The 18,341-nt window shown below is 38.0% G+C and overlaps 1 protein-coding gene across 1 annotated transcript in view; it reads right to left on the bottom strand.

The window, feature by feature from the left end:
- Positions 1-18,341, bottom strand: part of CNTNAP5 (contactin associated protein family member 5) — an 875,887-nt gene that overhangs the window by 652,715 nt on the left and 204,831 nt on the right. The window contains exon 3 of the mRNA XM_008999044.5: positions 17,782-17,975. Within this exon, the coding sequence (XP_008997292.1) occupies positions 17,782-17,975 (194 nt within the window). The remainder of the gene's footprint in view (positions 1-17,781; positions 17,976-18,341) is intronic.

Below are 18,341 nucleotides of genomic sequence, written 5' to 3'. Positions count from 1 at the left end.
TCTGTGGCCCAGGTTTGAAGTGGTATGATCTTGACTCATCGCAAGAGCCCTGGGCTCAAGTCATCCTCCCACCTCAGCCTCCACAGTAGCTGAGACTACAGACATGTGCCACTATGCCTGGCTAATTAGAAAAGAAATTGTAGAGACAAGGTCTCACTGTGTTGCCCAGGCTGGTCTCCAACTCTTGGACTTAAGTGATCCTCCCGCCTCAGCTTCTCGAAATGCTGGGATTACAGGCATGAGCCACCACGCCAGCTGTGGTGGGTTCTAAATAAATAATAAGTAGCAACAATCATCATGTCATTATAATAAGACTAAAAATTGTGCTTATTCAATCTGCACATATTTCCTTGACCCCTTCAATTAGAAAATCCTGCTAACATTAAACCAGTATCCCTTTCACTATAAATACAGCACTTTTTTCTTGTTCAAGAGCAGGAAGACTGGTACCTGAACAACCTCTATTTTTGACAGCCAAGAAATAAGGAAATTTCACTGCAGGAATAGCAACTTGCCTGTAGCTCCTGAGTACAGAGTGGCCTGGTTACAAGGCAAACACTGAGGCAGGCAGCAGGCAGGTGGAACATCTAAAGAGGAAGGCTCCCACCACCAACCACCTGGATGCTGGGAGTTAGGATATAATGAAGCAGATTTGTTCTTAGGGCAGGGGTAGGGAAATGGGGAAATGCCATTGACACTACTGCTGCTGCTATGTCTTATCATCATCAATCATTATTGATATTTTTATGTCAGTTACAGTTCCTGCCTTCTCCCAAATCTCACTCTCTTTTGGGGAGCCAGACAAATAAAAAGCTTACAAAATAGAGTGTGATGTGTCCTCTTCACAGGACAGTTGTGGGAAAATACTGAGACAATAAATTCTGCTGAGAGGGAAGATTGTTGGGAGTTTGAGCAGGAAGGCCCTTTGTTAAAGAGTTTTATGTAGGGAGGATATTTGTATTTTTAGGGATCTCTATGCTTGAATGAGTCCCAACACAAAATAGCCACTACCTCTTTAGTTACATGAGTCACTGAATTAGCAGGTAAACATGGCCTTCATTTATGTGGGCTATCATTGATATTGAGATGTCTCACTTTTCAGAATGACAATTTTATTTCTTAAATTTCCAAAAGGAATTTCTGATACATAGAACTGCTTAACATTTCTAATTTTATTATAAAATTAGAGGCATATTTCCACTATGTATATATTTATATCTATCTATATATAGATATTTATCTCTTAAGATGCTTTTAAAATGACATATTTAAAGGTAATAATTTTTTGATAAATATAGTCATTTTTCAAAATTATTTAAGATGTGACAGTTGCACTCCATTTGTATGTGTATGTCTATACGTATGACATGCATTCTATCTAACTAGAATCAGATCTGTAGGGAAGAGATTTCACGTATTTTGCGTTGGATGGTATTTACATTTCAGTGTATAGCTCTTAATCTGTGAATGAATGAACATTCCCTTTTAAAGTTAAAATTGTACCTCTCTCATCCAAAACATTTTATTTTATGAAGCTCTTTGAAAATATTACTAGATATTGATATGTCCATTTAAAATTATTCAAGATTGTCTAATATCAAATGTCCACTGATGCATACATGCCCTATTGTAGGAAGGCATGTGAATCATAGACGGCAATCATTATAAAATCTTCTTTGCCAAAATGTTGTTTTTTGTCCGGTGGATTCCTTTTAAGTGAGGCACAGGATAGCACAGTCACAACTGCCTATCTCCCTTAGAGGACTGCAAATCCTCTAGAGAACCAGTTTATTTCTTTACCGTAGTGTACACCTGGCCACAACTTGAACTTGTACATTTTAAAACATGCAGTATTGTTCCCAGTCTTCAGATAATGAAGGGTGAAAGAACGTACTGTATGTCTGAGACATCCAATGGGGCACTATAATGTCATTGTGCATTTGTCTAGCTCTTTTACCTGAATGCACTCTCATAACCCATCTATACAACATATTCACAATCTTCCAAATTGGGTATAATGAGTCCTCTTTCCTCAGCAGTGTCATCAGTCCAACAATTGCTGTTTCGAAATGCCTGTCAGCTCATCTTTGGTCATGTACAAAGAGCATATTCTAGGGGCATTAATATGTGGCTAATCTTTGAAAACAGTTTCCTGGAAAAAAATTAATGAGGTACTGCACCCTCTTCTTTCCCTTGATGACTCTGGGCTGCCTTCTCCAAGTCAGCTCATCCATCGCCCATACCCCAGAATTGTAGCCACCCAGCAGAGTCCTCACACAATCTGCATTGCTGTGGGTGTTTGTGTCACACCAAGGCATTTGCATGGGTCACTTTCTCACCTGGGTGCTAATGTTTAGCTGTTCCTATAAATATTGGTGCCACATGAGGACAGATTTAATGAGAAATGAGCAAAAGATAATCCCCAGCAAATGCATTAGTTGCATGGCTTTCAAGTCACATTTATAATGATGTAAAAGTAATTTTAGAGAACATTTCAGTTTTATCACTGTGGAATGAATCAGCCAGGGCAAATAGTCAACAAATTACTGTTGAACGTTTACTCCATACAAGACCAAGTAAAGAGATGAAGATGAAAATCAGACCAGACTTTGTTTTCCAAAATCACTCTGTTCAGTTTCATGGGCAAGAGTAACTCACATGGAGCAACATGTGAGGGGATTATAACTAAATCTAGATAAGACGTGTTCCCAGTCCGAAGAGATGACCCAGGAAGATAGAAAGGGAACGCAGATGTGCAAAGGATCACTTCCACTTGAAGTAATTGAATGATGAGGAGTGTTGGAGACCTGGGATGGGAGCTGAACTGGATCTTGAAAGATGAGAAAGAATTTACAGAAGGTGGAGATGTGTGTGTGTCAAGAGAGTATGAGGGATTGAAGAAGAATTCCAGGTGAAGATGGTACTATGAACAAAGACGTAATGACTCAGAAGCTTGGCAGTACATAGCCAGTCATGGATGTATTGAACCAGCAGTGACATTGTGCTAGGTGCCCTGGAGAAATACAAATTACTGTGTGCAGGCTGCTGTGTTTAGTGCATGGTGACCACACCCCAGCATAGGAGCTCAGAGTTAGGTGTGGATTAATAGCTGAGGTGACAAAATAATGAATATGTAAGGAGTACTAGTTTCCTAGGGTTGCCATAAGAAATTACCACAAACTGGGGGATTTGCAAAAGAAAATGACTGTTTCATAGTTGTGGAGGCCAGTAGTCCAGAAGCAAATTCCAACATGTGATTTCTGGGAGCCCCAGGGGAGAATCCTTCCTTTTCTTCTCCTAGCTTCTAGAGGTTCCTGGTAGTCTTTGAGACTCCATGGTTTGTAGATGCATTACTCTAGTCTCTGTCTTTTTCTTTAAGTAACCTGTATTATGTGTCCCATCTGTTTTTGATAAAGATATTAGTCATCATATTTACCCTGCCCTAATTTCAGGATGATTTTGCCTTGAGATCCTTAAGTACTTAATCAGCATAGATCTTATTTCCAAATAAGATCACATCCTGGGGTTCCAGGTGCAGAGGAATTTTGTGGGAGCACTCTTTAGCCTACTACATTAAGTCTGTTTTTACACAAGTGTAAAATCAACCCCAAGTGTGTTTAATCTTGTAGACCTTATAGACACCTCTGTAGAATAGAAGAGTGACTTTATTCCTCTGAAACTTAGGAAAATGAAGTACATCCTTCACTAATTTGCTAATCTGTATTCCATTGGGCATCTTTTCACCAAATAAACAAATTTTGCTTTTAATAAAAATCGATAGAGGCAGTTAAGCCCCTTCCTTGATTATCTTCAGGAGCCACCTGCAGGAACTCCTTAGCAGTTAGGGTTTCGACATGAATGCCTTATTGTACATCCTAATTTCATGTACGTCCCTAAAGATGGTGAACTTATAAAACCAATGGAGAGGGGCAACTAAAGTTTTATCTATTGATAGGCCTTTCTTCATGCTTAAACTTTAAACTTAAAAAACAGTGCTAGCCAGGCTGGGCAGTGACTCCTGCCTGTAATCCCAGCACTTTGGGAAGCCAAGATGGGCAAATCGCAAGGTCAGGAGTTCAAGACTAGCCTGGCCAATCTGGTGAAACCCTGATTCTACCAAAAATATAAAAATTAGCCTGACATAGTGGTGTGCACCTGTAATCCCAGCTACTCAAGAGGCTGAGACAAGAGAATTGCTTAAACCTGGAAGGCGGAGGTTGCAGTTAGCCAAGATCCTGCCATTGCACTCCAGCCTCGGTGACAGGGTGAGAGTCCATCTCAAAAAACAAACAAACAAACAAACAAACAATGCTGGCTATCTCCTGAATTTACATTGGTATAAGGATCATGTAATAGCAACTAATATTATGATCCAGCTTCTTGTCACACATACTTCACGGGTAAGGCATTTCCTTAGTTTGCTTTATTTCTGAGTTAACTATATGTTGCTCACTCTTAATTGATGGCAACTAGAAAGACATTGACCATATAACATATTATCCAAATGAAGTCATCTTTGATATTGAAAGGTGGCTCAATTAATAATTACACTGGAATGACAGATGTAAGCAAGGTACTACATTTTCCTGAGAAAACCCTGCGGTACATCAGCCAGTATATGTATTAAGCCTTAGCTCCAGGGCTACTTGCACAAGTCCTGTGTTTCAGCCAAATGGATGACATTTCTGTTATTTTCTAGGCAGTTAAAGGGTGCTATCAACATTTTATTTTCAAATAATCTTGTGACTTTTTACAATACCTACTTAGCTAATGTTTGCTGAAAGTGACATTGCATTTAATTATTTAAAGCCAGCATTTATTGAGTACCTACTGTGTGCCTGGGTTGGGTACATGCATTTGAATAAGATACAGCCTTGGAGCTTCAGAGAGATTAAATAACTATGAAAATGCACACAATAATAAGGGCCAGGGCCAGGAATGGGATATGTAATTCCTTACTTTAAATCCTGTGTTAATTGTACTTGGCACCTCTCTTAAAAGATTTTTTAAGTCTCGCCAAATGGGGATTATTCTAAATTTGGTGACTTAAAGATCTCCAACATCTTTCTTGATCCCTTATTTCCAGTTTTTATTTACATTTTTTTAAAATTTATTTTTTTAATTGAAATGGGGTCTCATTATGTTGCACATGTTGGTTATAAACTCTTAGGCTCAAGCGATCCTCCTGCCTCAGCCTTCGGTGTAGCTGGGATCACAGGTACATGCCACCACACCCGGATACTTACTCCTATTCTCTTCTAGTGACAAAGTCTGTTACTTTCCTGACCTCTCTTTGCTACCCTGCATTATTTCTTTGGGACTTTCTCCCACAGGTGTGTACAAACTCTGCTGCTATTTGAGCTTTTGGGTAACAATATATTTGCTTATATGGGAATTCTTGTTAGATAATATCTTATCTAGTAGAAGAAGGTTAAGGAATCTATGTCTTCAGTAAGACAAGTTGCAAAACAATTGTCTTGAAATCAGTCAAAAGGCAGTCTCCTGACTGACTCATATTGAATGGTTAGGCAGCCCATTCTGAAATGAATGCACGGTGGCTCTGCTATCATCTAGTATTCCAAGAAGAGATGGTGATAAATGGTTCCTGAGATTCTGGGCCTCTAGCAAGTTACTCCACATAGCATCCCATCATCAACCAAGTCCCCAGCTTTTATTTTAAAGCTGTGCTCAAATGATTTTCCTAAGAAGTGATTTAAACAAAATGCCAGTGGCTTAAAATCTGGTCAATGTTAAATTTCTGGCTCTCCCGGTGGTTTACCTTGTTTCCAGATCCACTTACATTTTCTGCCATGTTACTCAGTAACCTGTGTCCACCCACAAGCATGGCAGATGCTTCATCCATCCTGCGAGCGCGTTTAGCTGCAAACCCAATAGGATAAAGGCTGGACTGTGCAGAAGCCACAGAGGGGAGACTACCTGCCTTACCGGCAGACACCTGCATGACATGGCCTCTGGAATTTGTAAATGCCTCTGGCCTAGCAAAATACATCCTGGAGCAGAAGCAGGGATATTTTGAAGATATATTTACATTTGAGGGAATATTTTGTTACATTTGAGGGAAGAAATGTGTCTTTTAGGATTCTGATAAAGCCTTGGTCAGCATTCAAGTTTTCTTTAGATAAGGATTTAAATATTGCTAACTTGAGTACTTTTTATATGTCAGGGACATTGGGAGTCTATGTAGATTGCCTCAATGAATTCTTATACCACTCTAATGTAGGTTTTATAAAAATTTTACAGATGTGAACTCTAAGGCTTAGGATATAAAATGCTGCCCAGGGTGATACCATTAGTAAGTAGCAGGGATTGAAACTCAGATTTGCTTAAATCCAAAGTTCATGCTCCAAATCCATTCAAAAAGAAGAATTTTATTAAATACACTTGAATTAAAAGAGGCTCAAATGAAACAATATAATCCTGATCCAGTTTAAATTAAAAATCCTCCTTCTCTATCATCTTCTTATCTAAATCCATGGAGTACAGTTACAGGTTGCTTCCAGCACTCTATCTACTGTTGCATAAACAAAGGTATTTGTAACTGGAAAAAAAATAATTCAGAGTCTGCTATTCTGATTAGTATCCAGTCCACCAACCACTCTGATAAGTAGTGCCCAATTATTTCTAAAATACATTATTTTATTTGGCTCTTTATTCTTGTTTAAATAAGGAAATCACACAAGTCATTGAACCACAGAACAATACTCTCAACAAATCCTTAAAATTGCACTTATCTGAGGTCCTGCTGATTAGGGAAAGGAAAGAATTATAATTGTCTCAAAGAATTGCAATTGTTACTTTTTAAAGTAAGGCAGCTGGCATATCTGCCAAGGAGGTAGTGGAACAAATATCTTCTAAATCCTCTATTTACTACCAGAAAGGTTAAAAAGTTTGAATAATCAAAATTTATAGGTTAGAAGAAATTTAGATGAAACTAGCTGAGAATTAAAGATGTATGTTTATAGGTACATATATGTTATACCATACATATATTTATTTAAACTTATTTAAATATATATACTTGTATATATATTTAAATATATATGGAATATATGGTAATTCTTTAGCATCTTTTACAAGTTCTTGGAAACTGAGACTTTAAATAACACAATGTACAATGAGTCCTCAAATAGCATTGCTTTCTTCAATATTCTTTCATTATAATATTAATGAGAAAAAATTTGACTTCGTTACCCATCATTTTGCTTAAAGTCACATTTTCCAAGAACCACAGATGAAGTTAAGTGAGAACTTACTGTATTCAAATCTACAAATACAGATACATACAAGCCTATAAATACATATATTTTTTAAGTACTAATATATATCTATATATGTACACATACAGATGTATATGTTTAAAGTATCAACTTTAGCTTAAATAATAAAATTGCATTCTACCACCATCAGTCTTTATTCACATCTTTACATTTACATTTAAATAAGTCCATCTGTATGGTTTCAAAATTTCCAAGCATAAATAGGTTTATGAGATATTCTTATTGATTTAGCAAACTTTAATACGTTAATTTTTTTGTAATTATGCAGTTACTTTTGAAACCTTTCAACAATGTTATAAAAAGAAAGATTTTGCACTTCCTACATGATAATTTGACTTTCCATTACACAAAATTGACAAAGCCATTTATTGAGTTGTCATTTAATTGCTTCAGAAATTATTCAATAGATGACAAATGCATTTCTAGAAGAGAACTCAAACACATTATGTGGAATGACAGGGGAGTGTACGAAGGCATCATTAGCAACAAAGTCCCCACCAAAGAAAAAAAACAAGACCCAAAGGCTTTTTGAGCTTCCATCTCTCCCCAGAGATGTTTCAGAAAAAAGATGGCCTGGACTCTGCTGGGCAGGGTGGTCGGTCATCACCCATGAATCAGGGACGTGAACTCCCCTATGCACAACTGTACCAGCAGGGCACCTTTGGTATTTCTGGGTATGAGAGGTTCAGGAGCAGCAAGCTTGATTCAAGGGGACCCAGGAACAAACCTCTAAGCAGAGCTTGCCTGGTAAGCACAGGCTTTTCCCTCAAATTATCTGTTTATTAAGGCCCTTTAGGATGCCCCTCTCAAGCTGTGTTTTGATTCTTCTATATACACATATCCATTCTTAAATTTTCACATATTTATAGCACTCACATATAAACAGTATCTGAAACACAAGGTAAGCCTTTGAAAAAATATGCACAAGATAGGAAAAAGCTGGAGGTTGCCCAGGCATGGAAACCCAAGGCAGAAAGCATTCACTCTTCAGAGAAACATGGCTGTGGTCACAGTTATTTGCACCTGCACTGCATTTTTCTTTCTCTCATCTACATGCAGAATGCCTCATATAAAAGGGAAGTGCTGAACTCAGTCAGGTGACCTGTTTACACGTAGTGGGTTAGCTTTTTCATGCCTCCCTGCTGTGTCTTCTGTTCATCAGTTCTTTCTACTCTGTTTTACAGTCCATTTGTGGAACGTCAGCTCTCAATTTTTGTGGTGTTTCATAGAGACAGGTAAGACAAAAATGAGGCTGAATCATTGCAATATCAAAATCGTTTCTGGGAGAAAAAAAATTACAGCACTTCTTCTAGTGACAAGTCAGAAACTTCATGCTCTCATCTATGTGCCCATCTGTGCATATGCCTTCATTATGTACCTGTCCATGCATTCTTCTTACCTCTGACAGGAAATTTCCACATTCTACTCTTGAAGGCTCCTTAATTTAGTGCCTAAATTAAATCTGCAGAATGTGCCTAACAGATGCTTGCTACTCTAAATTACAATCAGATAAGACAGGGTGTTAGGGGTCTATGATTCTTTGGAGAGATTTTTGCAAGTACATCTCCCTTCCCACAAACGAATAATAAAAAAAAAAGCACCCACATCATTCAAGTTGAAATAACTCCAGCCCAATTTTTATTACTCCTTCTCCGTACTTCTAATACTTTTCCTATGAGCTCCTGAATTAACTTTTGAAAAATTCTTGAGTTACTCAATTAGATAATTATTTTCAAGGCATGTCTAGGGTGTCAGACAAACATAGGTGCATCATTCAGCTTCTCTCTCTAATTCCAAGGACAATTGCAGCAGCAGAAGTGCCCTTCGGTTACAAGGCAGTAGGAAATATGCCTCTCATATGAACAGTTGCAATTGGTCAGAGACGTGAAACACAAGAGCAACTCCTACTCACATTTATTTTGTTTACACTCTACTTTTATTAGCATCACAGGATCAGCGACTAAAACTAGTTACCTTTATTTGCAATTAACATTAAGGGCCACAAACTGGAAACCGTACTTAATAGTAACAGAAACTTCTGGAGACTATATTATGTTTTTCTTCTTAATGTCAGTTGTTATTGCAATAATAAATTCAATGAATCCTGTTTTTCTTTCAAATTAAAAAAAATACTTAAGAGATTCTTGGCTTTGTAGATGTCCCTGCCATGCCTGGAATGTTTCCATTTGGCTGGAGCCAGGTAGACACCTGGGGCTCCAAAATCTGACCTAGAGTCCTCTTCTTTAGGCATCAGCAACTAGCCCAGGCTCCTCCTCCGGCTCCTCTCTATGCAGCCTGGACCCCGTGGGAATTTTCCTTAATGAGCCTGCTTGGATAAACTGTCTTCACCTGTAACCACAAGATCTTACTTTTTCCACTGAATATTTAGTTCCTTAAGTGAGAGAAAGACGGACTTACTGTTTGCTTTCCCTTTTGTATACAAAGCTCGAAAGAAAGCAACCCTGAGAGCCAGTGTCCTCTGAGTCTCTCCCCCAGGTGCACGACATACACCTCCCTTTCATGGCAATCACATCCCTTACTGTTGATAGTGCCATGTCAAGCTCCTTGTATGCTTCAGTCCATTTAACATTTCACACTCTTGCTCAAAGTGAGGTCCCCAACCAGAAGCAACAGCAGCACCTGAGATTTTATTATAAAAGCAAATTCTCAGGCCCACCCTAGGCCTACTGAATACTTTCTGCAGGCAGAGCCCAGCAGGCCTTGCCTTGACAGGTCGTGTGGGACATTTTGATGCATGCTCATTTTTGAGATTCTCTCCTTTACAGATCACATGAGGCAGCTACCCTCATGACATCCACTTTACAGAGGAAAAAACTAAGTGCTCTAGGGTTTTAGTCATTTATTATAGTCACAGAATCCATGCCAGACTTCAAAGCTCAGATAATCTGTGTAAGAAAACAACAACAGAGAAACATTAAAAACCAAAGAATTTGCCCATTAGCTAAAACTTAAATAAAAAAGGAGTAAATAAATCTCTTCCACTTAGTCATTATAGCTAGTATAATGATACCTAGTATACCTAGTTTATCTATTATACCTAGTATAATGATGGTATACCATTATACCCTCATTGACTATATTTATATTTTAAAAATCCCAATACTTTGTTAGATGTTGAAGTTGAGATATTAACTCTTGTCAATGAGAAGGGTCAAACTCTGTAAAATATTTTAAGAGATTCATTCTGAGCCAAATTTGAGTGACAATGGGCCACTCAACCCTCAGGGAGTGCTAAGAACATGTGCCCAAGGTGGTTGGGGTACAGCTTGGTTTTATATATTTTAAGAAGGCATGAGACATCAATCAAATACATTTAAGAAATACATTGGTTTGGTTCATAAAGGTGGGACAACTCAAAGTGGGGGAGGGTCCAGGCTACAGGTGAATTTAAATGTTTTCTGATTGACAAATGGTTGAGTTTATCTGAAGTCCTGGGATTAATGAAAGGGATGTTCAGGTTTAGGTAAAGGATTGTGGAGACCAAGTTGTGCAGAGGAAGCACTCAGATAGCAGACTTCTGTAAAACGTTTCTATCAGACTTAAAAGGGTGCCTGACTCATTGTTAATTATCTCCTGGATCTGGGAAGGAAGGGAGGAAAAAAAAGAGAAAAGGAGAATCCTATAGAATGTGGACTTTTCCCACAAGAGACTGTAGGACAATTTCCAGGTATGTCAAGGAAATATATTTTGGGGTAAAACATTTTGATATTCTTCCTTGTTATGCCAGAGTCAGATTGGAAAGTAAATCATGCGGGGTCAAATAAAACCCATCTGATAAGAATTGATGATTTGTAGGGCATGACTCCCCAGATCCCTTAGATAGGAATTTGGGCAAGATTAAAAAAAAAATCCGACCTTAGTTCTCACTCTGATTCATTCCTCTTAATCTAAAGTGAGTGTCTCCAAAACCTAACAGGTTTATACATACTGAAAATACAATTAGAAGTTGAGATTGCTGGGACTCATTAAGTACCTTAACAATAAGATTAATTTAATAGCAGTGGATTTACAAGAATTAATTGTAAGCAGATCATCCTTCTTACTTTGATATAAGCTGTTGGATTCTATCCCACTACACATGCAACCAGTTTGTAGGGGACTGCAAACATCTGGTCTCCCTTAGAAAGTGTCCGTATGAATATTAATCCTGAAGACTACACATGGACTCCCTGTCTGTGTGATGTGTTTAAATGCCACATGTGTAAATGTGTGAGTGCACTTACTCCTTAAAAAGGTTAGACCCCATGTTGGGAAATTCTCTAAAACATTTCAGCAAATTCCAGTATTAAGAAGGGAAAACAGATGGGCATCAGCGAGGAACTTTCAAGGGCTAAATGTGGAGCCAGAGGGCTGGAGGGAGCCTGCTGAAGCTGGGGTAAAGACCAGCTGTTGCTTTCACAATGCTGATTGGCCAATTGTTCCCTGTTTCCTCTTCTGCAGAGCTCCATCAAGTGATAAGATCATCTAAAATTGGAAAAAGAGCTTAGGACAGAACCCCTGGGATGATCAAGGGGAATACTGAGCTTTGATATCATTTAGTTGACTATTCTAAGCTGACTTCATGGTGAAGCCAAGGCTTTATCTCCATGTATTTCCCATTGCAATCCACAGGGTAGGCCAAGAACCAGTGTCTGAGCAAGGAAATGTAGAGGAATGGATGCAATGGGCCTGGAAGATTCTAGATATATCCCTGCCCTGGGGAGGGAGAAAGACCTGCTACAGAGATGTTAAAGGACATTTTCAAGGTCACGCAAGCAACCAGTGGTGCAACTAAAATCATACTGTAATCAAAAGCCTCTGTATTTCCCTCTGTCCTTTGTTTCTGTTAGTCTGTGACATTGCAACAACTAGCTTTTGCATTGGTGCTCTCCATTAACTCAGCAGCAAGATTCTGAGCATGCTAAGTTCTTAATTGAGCTTTTAATAATTGCTAAAACTAAAATTAATATCTATATTAAAAGCTTATTAGTGTATGTGTGTGACAGAACAAAAGAGAGAATCATTTAAAAAATCCTGACAAATATATTCAAGAACATGTTCCTATATGTAGCCTTTATTATTAAAAAAAATTAAAACAGAAAAGTGTTAACAAACTTTGTTACAATGGCTAACAAATGATAATGTATTAGCTTAAAAAGATATGAAGGTGCTCTTAGCCTACAATCTCTACCCAGTTTCTCTCTTCAAGTTTATTTTCTATCACTAACCAGGGATATCTTGTATCTAATTTATTAATACTTTGTGTCTTTAATATAGCTTCCTTTAAGATTTTGCTTATAGCATTTCTCCTGCTGTGAATGCACCTCACTTTTACCATTTTCTCTTCCCATTTTTTTGTACATTCATTGAATTTTTATTAGACCTACAGTACTCTGTAGTTGCTGACAAGCCAACATTATAAACATGGTCCCTTCTGGTTCACCTGGTCTAAGCCTCTCACACTCATATATTGCCAGGAATACCCCTCTAATAAGCTTCGTGCATGTGAATTGCTGCCATGTTAGCCATATATACATATACTGTGTTCCATGTCATTGATTTGTCTCCCTAATGGTTCTGCACACCCAGAGTAGGGAAAAACCATAGCTTTAGCCCCTTTGTAAGCCTAGCACCTTGCACAGTGCTTGGCGTATAATGAGAGCTTAAAAGATATATGTTGATGGTAATGAGATTTTCACTCTCAAATTGTTTTCTGAAATTGGCAGGTTTAAAATACTATATCAAACAGTGATCAATACTCAGTATATTCTAGGCCAAATTGGCAGAATAAATGTGTATAAATCATGAAGATCAGAAAGCATCTCCTAGAGAATTTGGAAGTTACTCAAGGGTGAAATAGGGGAATTGATGACCAAAATGTATAATCCATTGCTTGAATTGACCTCTGTGCGAGAAAACTCCTGGGTAACAAATACAAGTTCTTCATGTTAAGGCAGATTCCAGAAAGCTACAGGAAATCACAGACCATCAGGAGTGCACAGGCCAAAAGCAGCTATAATAAAAGACTATATGTTTTGTCTGTTTGGGGAGAGGTGACATAATTTTAATAAGAGAAAACTACAAGTTGAATATTAATAAAATAAAGAATATTCACAGATGATAGGCTAGAGAGGGGGGCTTGCCGTCAGCCATGTGATGAGCAGCTGAGGATGTGGGGACATTGAATTAGTGCAGAAAAACCTCACTGACAGTGTGGGAATTGTGCTCATGAAGGAAACGGCTCAACACTTGTGGTTATTCATGGATATAACAGGGACAGTACATATTTCTTCTGGCATATCTTTCAAAATGACTGTTAATGGGACCTGGTCTGAGAGGACATAATTAAGAGGTTCCTTTGTTCCAAACAAATTTACCCACTTTACCAAGCATTGGCTCACATTGCTGCCCAGAGTTGGAGTTTTAATATTTGTGTTGATTTGGCATGTCTGCACACCAATCAGGAAGAGAGGCTTTGGAGCTGCTAGGATTCTGAACACTGTTGGTGGGTTTGTCCCTGATACATCTTCATGCCTGATTATTTAGTGAAGCGAGGGACTCTGGCTTGTGCATTAATCATGATGCATCACTACATGGCTGCCTAGTGGCCTCATTCATGAGCGTTCCATTCAGTGTCAGATCAGAAACTCTCCAAATTGGATTTTTAGGGCATGCTACCAATCATTGGGAAGGTATCCCTTTCGAATTCTTTTTCTGAAGTAAACCTTGTAAAATACAAAAAATCTCTTCAGTATTGGTGAATGGATTGTCCCATCCACAGCATGTGCTATATATTATTTGGTAAATCAATTTTAAAGAGCACTACAAACTACATATTATCTAAAATTTGAGAATCCAAAAAAGACCAGGTGAAAGTAAGTATTCAAGAGACGCTCTGCATCACTGGACAGGTGTGGTGGCTCAAGCCTGTAATCCTGAGGTCATGATGGGAGGATCATTTGGGCCTATGAATTGAAGACCAGCCTGGGCAACATAATGAGACCTCATCTCTGCAAATTTTTTTTCCTTAATTTAAAAAGAATTAGCCAGACATGGTGGTGAATGCTTGTAGTCCCAGCTCCTTTAAAGGCTGGAGTGGTAGGATCACCTGAGCCCAGGAGTTCAAAACTGCAGTCACCTATAATTGCATCACTGCACTCCAGGCTGGGTAACAGATTGAGATCCTATCTTCAAATATATATATATATATATATATATATATATATATATATATATATAATACACATCCATATATATATATATATATATATAATACACATCCATCCATATATATATATATATATATATATATATATATACTGCCCATTTTCTTTATACACCACCTTTAAGCCAATACTTGATGTTTTAGGTATTAACTTTTTCTGAAAAGTTAAACCAAACAATTTAGACAGTTTCACAAAGAACTTTTGTTTGACTATTGCTCTTTTCTTTGTTCTCAGGCTTAGTTTTGGTGAATCTAGAGTCTTCTAATTTAAAATTAAAGATAAAAAGTAAAAAGAAAAGCTCTCAAGATAATCTCTTTCATCCAACAGGGTAATCTGATGAAAGTACCAATAAATATTAGCCACAAGGCAAATTTCACAAATTTCTGTGAAGTGTTTGTAAAACACCCTGAAAGCCGAGATGGTTTCAGAGTTTCAGCACTATTTACAACATATTCAAATACAAATGGGTATTATTGGTACCTTCACACTTTTATATTTAGCAACATGTGAATTAAATAATAAGGCTTAATATTATTCTTAAAGAGTTGGCTTTACTAAATTAACATTTGAGGTGAGGAAAGTAAATCTATTTTGTGAAAAAAAAATCAGCGTACTAAAAGAGCAATAGAAGCTTCAATTTTGCAACCAAATATATTTAGGAATAAATCTTAGTTGCGAAACATGTGGCCACGAGTTTCTGGTTGTGTGAACTTGGATTGGGCTCAAAGACTGAATTCTTAGGATTCAGTCTGCCATAACTCACAAGAGCCTCATGCCTCTTGTTCACAGAGATGTTAACATTGAATCACCTGTTTATAGAATGACAGTTTTTAATATACATAGAGAATTACATTTGCTTACATATGGTGTGTAATGGGTGCTTAGCAACTGTTAGTTTTCCTAGTATTAAGTAAGGGGACACCTATTTTTCCAGGGAAGAGCCTAGTTGTTGCACATGACCTATCACGGTATTTTTGCCTAATGCCATGTATTTTACTCCTTAAGTTGGAAGTTATTGTAATGGTCCCTCCTCAAATCCCTTCTCCCTGCATTTGGTTAATCAAAGGCTGCTCCTGAAGGTGCCTCTCTTCGAAGTGTCCTGCAGCCACTGCAGCCATCTCTAGGGAAGTTGTTGCTGGAATTTCCTTCCTCACTGTTCATGGAGGGCCCAGCCATTCCTCCTCTGTCCATCCAGCATCTTGTACCTGCCCTACCATGTCAAGGTTGTTTGGGATGCAAGATAGGGGATGGGGAAGGTCTCCTGCCACCACCCTTCAATTCAGGGATCCCCTAGTAATTCTGCAGTTCTGTTAATAACCACCCCAAAATTAGTTCCTGCCATGTGTTTAGTGATATTGGGCACAGGGGCTAAATGGACATGTAAAGAAATCCCTGCCTTTAAGGGGCTTGGAATCATTTGAAAACAGATAAACTGACAAGGGCAAGGAAGTGAAAGAGACCTTGTGTACACTGCTCATGAGCTCAGAGAAACTGTCATCCTTTGAAATACATCCCAACCTGGGGACTAAGCTGCAAGCAGGTTATTTGGTTCTAAAGAGAGTAAAACCCATGATTAAAATAAATTAGGCACAATAACTCAAAGCTGCAATTCAATCTAAAAACAACCAGTCCCGATGAAAACTACAAGAGAAAACAAAAAATCTCACATCGATATGTTTCTCTAAAGTCAACATAAAAACCTTAAAATTGTTCCTCAAAATGGAAGGTGCACTTATTTTTTATCTCAAACTAAAAGTCAAACAAAATGAAAACCTGTAATAATTTATAGGGATGTCAAAATTGAGAAAAAGTAAAATAGTCCCCAGAAGACATTTATTTTCTTTTTCTGCTTTTATTTTAGTCTCAAGGGGTACATGGGCAGGCTTGTTACACGGGTAAATTTCATGTCCCTGGGGTTTAGTGTACAAATGATTTCATCACCCAGGTTTTGAACATAGTACCAAATAGGTAGATTTTGGGCTCTCACCCTCCTCTCAGTCTCTCCCTTCAAGTAGGCATTGGGGTCTGTCCATTTCCCCCTCTTTGTTTCCATGTATACTCAATGCTCAGACTATTTTTTAAAAATGAAGAAAACTTATGCCCTTTATAAATATTAGAACCTAATATTATAAGTGACCCAGAATAAAGATGACAGTAATAATATTCTTAGGATTCAGTCTGCCATAACTAATCTTAATCCTCAGTTTATGACTATTTTCAATTACAAACGCATGTGATAGGTAGGAATTAACAAATGACAGTGAATATATAAAATAGAAGTTGTTCCATTTTTGGCAGTGAGATGGGGCCAGCATGGGAATGTGAATGTGCAGACAACACTAACTGGCATTGATTTAAGCAGAGAGAGGCTGAGAAGGAAAGAATATGCTATTAATTTCCAAATGTTCATATTTTACGCACGTTTGGATTAAAAAATGGTGACTTATTTTCTGAACTAAAAGTAATATAAACTTACAACTTATTTTATTCAGTGCCTGAGGTTCTGAAGCTACTTCCAGGTGACTTTTGCTATCTGCTTTGCCTCCACCTTTTCCTCCATTAATAATTTGCTGACAGCCTTTCATCCACACAGTGAGGTCAAGAGTCTGGGGCTGGGATTGGGGAGGAAAGTTCGGTTTTGTAACTTGGACCAAACTGTCCTTCACTCTGAAGCTGAAGATTGTTTCCAATGGCAGAATAATTCTAAATTTTCTATTTGTTTTGTAGTTTCAGTTTTTAATTATGTGCGAACCTAGGATAGAGACTGTTTAGAGGTTTTAAAGTCAGAGCAGACTTTAAAGATTCCCAAGTCATGATTCACACATAGGGCAACATTAATCAAGTGATGCTATTGAGCTGGTTGTGTTGTTGCAAAATAGGTGAAGGCCTGGGATAGAGAAACTATTAAATAAGTCAAACAGGAAATCAGTATAATCACATTCATAATCACACTTTGTTGGTACATTTATCTGTTTTTAAAATAATTTTATAGATGAAGAAAGTGAGGCTCAGTCACTGAATTATCCAGTTTATGACAAAAACGGGACCATACTAAAGTATTTGCAGCAGGCATCCTAATTTTCCTAGGAACTGGAGCCATGCTGGGCATGAGCCTTACAATTGTCTAATTATTTCTAATGGGCACGCAACAGTTATTAAACTACCAACAGTCTGGATATTGGAAAATGATGGAAACATACTCTAGTTACCATTAGCACATCTCAGTTTTATTCATTGGAAGGGAAAAGATGTCCTACCCAGATGCTGTCTTCTTGTTTGTACTGTTTCCAGTTGCGTCCTGTGTCACTGAACATCAGGCTGTAACTCGTCACCCAGTCAGAGCTTCCGTATCTTCCCTGCGTGGCCACTGCTGTAATCTCTACTCTGTTTCCCAGGTCCATCTGGAGCCACTGTTGAGCATTGGAATCTGCTGGGGACCAACCGCCAGTTCCTGGAACAGGATCAGAGAGAGAGAAAGAGAGAGAAAGAGAGAGAGAGAGTTGTAGCAATGTCTCTCATAGCTACAATTTTCAACTATCAAAGAGAAATGAAACAGTGTTCAACTAAGATGAGTGTACCCCCAAATGGGCCCTACTCTTCCCTGCCTCTGTACTTAACCCCCTGGTACTTTCCATTCTCCTCCTCCATCAAAATCTCTATCATAGATTAAAGACTTATTTCAAAAGCTGTATCATCCATGCTTCTGTGTCTGTTTCCTTAGTCATTATGACTTCTATTTTACAAACACCTAGTGAAATTTGTTTTATTTATTTCTCTTCTTACAACTTCAGCTTTGATTGCAGATATGTGGGAACTA

This window comes from Callithrix jacchus, chromosome 6, assembly GCF_049354715.1.
Source record: "Callithrix jacchus isolate 240 chromosome 6, calJac240_pri, whole genome shotgun sequence".
Taxonomy (NCBI): Eukaryota; Metazoa; Chordata; class Mammalia; order Primates; family Cebidae; genus Callithrix; species Callithrix jacchus.
The sequence above is the reverse complement of the archived record's forward strand: the minus strand, read 5'-3'. Positions and strand labels throughout refer to the sequence as shown.